At 45.0% G+C, this 6783-nt stretch overlaps 2 protein-coding genes across 2 annotated transcripts in view; one reads left to right on the forward strand and one right to left on the reverse strand.

Moving 5' to 3' along the window:
- The window catches only part of akt3b (v-akt murine thymoma viral oncogene homolog 3b), a 97522-nt gene that overhangs the window by 23536 nt on the left and 67203 nt on the right, over window positions 1–6783 (reverse strand). The gene's annotated exons all lie outside the window — the stretch shown is intronic.
- pus10 (pseudouridine synthase 10) overlaps window positions 1–6783 on the forward strand; it is a 13922-nt gene that overhangs the window by 607 nt on the left and 6532 nt on the right. The window contains exons 2-7 of the mRNA XM_037690000.1: window positions 3768–3902; window positions 3981–4208; window positions 4281–4367; window positions 4439–4473; window positions 4544–4658; window positions 4804–4865. Of these exons, the coding sequence (XP_037545928.1) occupies window positions 3777–3902; window positions 3981–4208; window positions 4281–4367; window positions 4439–4473; window positions 4544–4658; window positions 4804–4865 (653 nt within the window). The 5' untranslated portion in view covers window positions 3768–3776. The remainder of the gene's footprint in view (window positions 1–3767; window positions 3903–3980; window positions 4209–4280; window positions 4368–4438; window positions 4474–4543; window positions 4659–4803; window positions 4866–6783) is intronic.

Consider the following 6783-nt stretch of genomic DNA (forward strand, 5'->3'; position numbering starts at 1 on the left):
GACACTCCAGCTCCTCCTGGGGGTCCCAGGGTGCTCCCGGGACACTCCAGCTCCTCCTGGGGGTCCCAGGGTGTTCCCGGGCCACTCCAGCTCCTCCTGGGGGTCCCAGGGTGTTCCCGGGACACTCCAGCTCCTCCTGGGGGTCCCAGGGTGCTCCCGGGCCAGACGGACTTTATATCTTCCTTCCGTTGAGTTCTGGATCTACCCTGGGGTCTAATGCGGCCTGCCTGGAAAACCTCCAGGAGGAGGCACCTCAGCAGATTTCCTTTAATGTGGAGGAGCAGCGACTCAAATCCAAGTTCCCCCAGATAACGGAGGTCCTGACCTCGAGCACGAGGTCGTGTGGACAGGCTCCACATGACAGGGGAACCTCATTTCAGCTGCTTGTATCCAGGATCTTGTTCTCAGTCACGGTCTGTTTCTCCTGGCCATAGGTAAGGTTTGGAACGTAGATCAGTAAATAGAGATTTTGGCCATATAGCTCAGACACTTCACTTCAACAGACCAGAACAACACCCTCATTACTGCAGATGGGGCCTTAATCCTTTGATCCATTTGCTGCTCCATCATGAACGAGACGTCTATACGTGAACTCCGCTTGAGGCAAAGACGGCTTCCCAAACCAGAGTCTACTGGGAGCGTCATACTGGAAATATGGATGGTCCTCAAAGGATTCCAGCTCCTGTTTGGAAGAGATAAGACGCTGTGTGCTCCTGATTAAAAGGGGAAAGGAGCATCCAGGCTGTTTCCAGTAACAAACTCAAAAGTCCGTCAGTGTTCTTGTGGAGTTGTATCAATTCTGTGACTTTAATGCAGACAGGTCCACAGAATGTCCAGCAACAAGAAGACTTCACCTCCTCCACTGATTCCTAAAGCTCAGGAAGGAAAGGACACAAGCACTGGACCTACTGGCAGTTCTGTTCATTCTGGATGGATGGATGGGTGGAAGGATGGATGGATGGATGGATGGATGGATGGGTGGATGGGTGGATGGATGGATGGATGGATGGACGGATGGATGGATGGATGGATGGACGGGTGGATGGATGGATGGATAGTTGGATGGATGGGTGGATGGATGGATGGATGGACGGGTGGATAGATGGACGGGTGGATGGATGGACGGGTGGATGGATGGATGGACGGACGGATGGATGGATGTACATCAGCAGATACTGTACATGTTAAAACCACTACTGGACAGTTGATGACGTCCAATGATGTAAAAGAAAAAGACAATAAAGATGTTGAAAGGCTGTGGAAAGTTTCCATCATCCATCCATCCATCATCCATCCATCCATCCATCATCCATCCATCCATCATCCATCCATCCATCCATCATCCATCCATCCATCCATTATCTTTACCCGCTTCCTCCTTTTTGGGTCGCAGGGGTCACTGGTGCTCATGTCCATCAGTGACTGTGTGAGAGGTGGGGGACGCCCTGGACAGGTCTCAAGTCCATCACAGGGACACATAGACAACCATTCTCTCTCTCTCTCTCTCACCTAGGGAATGGTACATGGACTGTACCTATACAGTGTAGTAGTACAATATAGGGAAATATATATGCATACTTTTCACGAGTTCCTCATCTTTCTGACTGTGTAAATGTCGTGCATTGAATTTTAACAGAAATGCGAACGAGAGACGTTATTATCTTTGACCCATCAAATGAATGCGGTCATTTATTTTCAGAATCAAAGTTTAACATCAAACATTTACATTAATTTGGCAAAATATGAAAATAATAACAGACAAGTTTCACAAATAATGAGCTTCAATCACGCGGCGGTGATTGAGGACTTTGCTTCAGATATTTCTAAGATATCTGTACTGATTTTAAGAGAAAGCAGAGTTTAAGATGGAAATGGAGATTTATCTTACAGAGAGATTTGTGAGGGAATTAATCTGTTTGACCAGAAAACGTGCACGCTCCATCAGATCTCAGCTTGCTTCCGGTACACTTTAGTCGAAGAAGAAACTGTTACCTGGTTGACGATAGCTCAATGTCGGTATAGAATCCTTCAGACTCTTTCAGCGTCTCCGTTGAGAGCAGCTGAAATCCTTCGAGAGTCGTGCGTGGTGTTCAAACAGAAATTATAATCCCAAAACGTCTCTGGATCATCCTGAACGCGTCTGCATCCAAGAGCTCTAACTCCATCACTCTGTGCGCTCTCTAGTTGAACTCATTTCTGAGTACAGCAACACAGCAACCAACAAACTCCAGCAACTCAGCGTCTCAGCTTCTTGCAACTCCTCTATGAACTGGGAAGTTGCCACATTTTAAATGGGTCGACTTCCGGGTCATTTGAGAGCTTTTGATTGGTCGATGGACCAGGAATAGAGGTGTGGTGTATGATGTAAGATGTTATTAAAAGTCAAGGATTGTTTTAGTGACAAACAGAAAGATTATTGTAGGACTTCAGACTTCGTGGAGTCTCACACTTATAATCTTCTATAAAGATTAAACATGACATTTTCTTCTCAGTAAACATTTTAGTTGACCAAGAACCGACCTTTAACATACTTACATTGCAGACAGAAAAATCAAGAAATGCATATTAACCTGATTTCTTCTTTGAATGAGGAATAAAAATCATTACTTACTGTTTATGTGAAATAAAAATGAGTAGTTCTTTTCAACCTGTAACATTGAGTGAACTAACACAATTTGATTATCAAACATTTGTAAAACAGTAATGATTATAAAAATTGTCTTTTCTGCTTGATTAATTCAAGAAAGAAAGTCACCAGATGGCTCAAACTGTATTCCTGGATGCAGATCAATGAAATAACAGTCTCAGTTCATCTGATCAAGATTTGAGGTCAGATCAGGTTCACTACAACAGCTCCTTTCTATCTTATTTCAAGATACTCAAAGTTCTTTACAACAATCTGTGCCTCATTTACCCATTCATACAGCTCTATACTAGATCTCTACAAAGATAATAGAACAAATCATTCTAAAGAGACTAATCAGAGCTTTATCACATTCAGACACTGATGGACACACACATCAGAGGCTATGAGGGGTTCAGTGTCTTGCCCAGGGACACTTCAGCATGTGACTGCTGGTGGGTTCGAACCCCCAACTCTCACAATGGAGGACGACTGCTGTAACCACTGAGCCACAGCCGCCCCAGGAACAATTCAGAGTTACCATCAGTCTAACATGCATGTTGTTGGTCTGTGGGAGGAAACTGGAGAACCTGGAGAAAACCCACGTAGCACGCAGAGAACATGCAGACTCCACCCAGAAAGACCCCAGACGGGATTTTATTTGGCAACCTTTTTGCTGAGAGGCAGCAGCTCTACCAACTGCACCACCGTGCCACCAGCTTCCATGATCCAAAACCGAATGTTTAGAGGAAAAAGTGTTGTGTGTTTGGTCAGAGTGTATGGGTGTTGTGTAACTGCCCATGAACCGTGTTTGAGTCGGCAGAGAGCTGAATGAGGAGCTGCTGTTCAGCTGCTACTCCAAGGGCGCCTCCAAGGTCGCCTCCAAGTCTGCGAGCTCGGAGGAGCTGCTAGCTGTATTATAAAAACAGTTCCCGCACACTGTCCGGTGCAGATACTCACGACCAGGCTTCGGTGAAACATCTGTGCACGCCTGGTGTGACCGTCTGTCCTTGCAGTACGACTGTGTGAAACATCTTCTGGCGTCGTCGTGCGTGGCTTCTCTTTAGTAATGAAGAAGAGCAGAGGCTGTTCTTCTCCAGCTCCTCTGGTTCCCGGTGTAACCCAGATGTTGCTCGTCCTGCAGCCTGCTGCCATGCTGCCTCTGAAGGACACGGATAAACCCATCGTCCAGAAGCTGCTGTCAGCCGGCTGCTGCGCACGCTGCGTCCTCAGGTTCTGCTGCGTGAGCGTCCAGGCCCCGTACCGACAGCCGCCGCAGGTAGGACGCTGACTCCCAGCACGACTCGCCTTTCACAGTGATCCAGCTCAATAAAACCCTCAATGTCTGATCATGCAGGAGACACTGGAACTACTTCGAGCGTTTATTGGACAAAAGCATGATGGCAAGGTGCAGAATTCCTCCACCGCTGACGACTCGTCACATGATGCAGCTGGAGAGCCACCCAGTAAAAGAGCTAAACTGGATCCCAGTGAGGCGGCTGCAGACTCACAGGGACACGCTTGTGTGTGTGTGGTGTGTCTGGGTGTCCTGCAGGGTCTGTGTGGGGCTGAACAGGCAGCAAAGGTGCGTGCCGCCGTGTCGTTGTCCTGTGACCGACGTTAAATGGACACACTGGTCATGTTTCTGGTCCCACAGGTGGCAGAGGCAGTGAGGGAAGGAAACTATGACTTTGACACGCTGCTGTTGTCCGTCTCTCTTCCTGCGCAGCTCTGCGTGCGTGAGGTGTGTGAGGCGGCAGTTTCTAACCTGAACACAGTTTGTCTCTTTACTAATGTGCTCTGTGGCCCCTGCAGCACTCCTGTTGGCTCCACGTGAAGAAGGAAGTGAGGTGAGAGGTCAGCCTGACGTGTTGAGCACCTTTAGAGTCGGACATGTTGGAACGATCTTTGTTCTTTCAGAGACAAAGGTCTGGCGCTCACTAAGGATGATGTCATCCAGGTGAAGGAGGCCTTCAAGTGGACCATGCAGGGTTTGATAGCCAAAGAGCTGGGAGGCGTCGCTGTGGTTACCAAAGTGAGTAAAAGCAGAGAGCAGAGCTTCATGTTTTTCATATGAAGGATGGAAAAACATTAAAGTTTCACTGACAACAAAACGATGTGTAAATGGCGTGAGCAGCTTTTTACACGGTGACAACGCATCAAACACTTTGTGTTTTCAGAGCTCGTTTGAGGTCGGAGTGGAGTTCACCCACCCAGAGACTGACTCCGACTGCCACTTTCTGTGAGTCCTCAGCCGCCACGAGCGCGTTTTCATGCAGCACACAAAGAACACACGAAGAACACACAAAGAACACGAAGAACACACGAAGAACACACAAGAACACACGAAGAACACACAAGAACACAAAAGAACACACAAAGAACACACAAGAACACACGAAGAACACACAAGAACACACGAAGAACACACGAAGAATACACAAGAACACAGAAGAACACACGAAGAACACACAAGAACACAGAAGAACACACAAGAACACACGAAGAACACACAAGAACACACGAAGAACACACAAAGCTTTAACAGCATTTCATTCCTTGAAGGAATGCGTATCGCTCGGCGCCTTTCATCCCTCAGTTTGTAGGAACGGTTGTGGTCTTTACAGAAAACCTCGTGCACCGTGTCGCCCTCAGACTGCGTGTCGTGAACGACCCTCAGCTGCAGCCACACCTCGTTTTAGATCAGGTCCTTTAAAAGTGACTGAGGTGAAGGTCGGCTAACGCTTTCAGACACTCACTAAGATCATCCCATGCTCACAGGATATTTTACAGGATATTTTACCAGGGGTGGAGAAAGTACTCAAACACCGTACTTAAGTAAAAGTACAAATCAACAGACAAAAATGTTCTCTAGTAAAAGTAGAAGTACCACATTAATGTTTTTACTTGAGCAGAAGTAAGTAAGTACTTGCTTTTAAAAATACATAAAGTATTAAAAGTAAAAGTACTTGCTGAATGTATTACCTAACGCAATGGTCTACAATATCATTAAATGTACCTACTGTATGTATATTTTCTGTAATACATTAACAGTGTTGTTCCATTTTACTGAACGATGCTGCAGATAATACATGTTTTTATTGTGTTTACTCTGTGACACATTTCACACTTGGACTCGTGATTCTGTGTCAGAATTTCAGGGATGACCTGCAGAGTTAAATGTCATTAATCAAAATAAGAAAGAGGAATGATATTATACTTTTAAAAGTTTTTATTTAACACAAAGCAAAACCAATGTGTCATTTTAACTGCAGTAAATAATTTAAGTAAAAGTTGTCTGCCTGAACAAAAGGAGCATTAGACCAAAAAAGTTCAATCTGGTCCTCTGGACATTCAAAAAAAACAAAGCAAAGCAAAAAAATGTAGAAACGTTTCGTCTCTCATCCTGAGGACTTCCTCAGTCTGAGGAGCTGTATTCAGCTCAGTCTCTTAAATAGCACCTTCTCAGAGTGGATCAACCAGTTTGCTGCTGACAACCAGAACCAGCTGATCACATGCTCAAGAAGGACCATGGTTTTGGTTGTCAGCAGCAAACTGGTTGATCCACTCTGAGAAGGTGCTGTTTATAAGACTGAGCTGAATACAGCACCTCAGACTGAGGAAGTCCTCAGGATGAAAGACGAAACGTTTCTACATTTTTTTGCTTTTTTTTTTTTGTTTGTTTTTTTTTATGTCCAGAGGACCAGATTGAACTTTTTTAGATTTTCCTACCTGGATTATTGAGCATGCATCAGGATAAAGGAGCATTAGACACAACTGACAAAGGAACAGACTCTGATCGTTTCAACTCCAGTGAAAATATTGTCTAGTCAAACTTGTAATGAGTTAACAGTGAATGATATTTTAACTTCTGACAGCATTTTCAAAACTTGGACCGAGTGTCGAGACATTTGGAGACATCTCTTGTCTCCTGTCCTGACACCATGAACTGACACATTTTAATATCGCAGCAAGAATTTCTTGTTCACGTTCAGAACAAGTTGGTTTTAAAGTTGTTGTTTTTTGTCCAGTCTGACTCTTTTGGGAGAGAATCTGTCCTGCTGTACTGAATAGTCTTTCAATGGTCTTTCAATAATCTTTCAGTAGTCTATTAATAGTCTTTTAATTATCTTTCAATAGTCTATTAATAGTCTTTCAAT

The sequence above is a fragment of the Nematolebias whitei genome, chromosome 16, assembly GCF_014905685.2.
Source record: "Nematolebias whitei isolate Nwh7 chromosome 16, NemWhi1, whole genome shotgun sequence".
Taxonomy (NCBI): domain Eukaryota; kingdom Metazoa; phylum Chordata; class Actinopteri; order Cyprinodontiformes; family Rivulidae; genus Nematolebias; species Nematolebias whitei.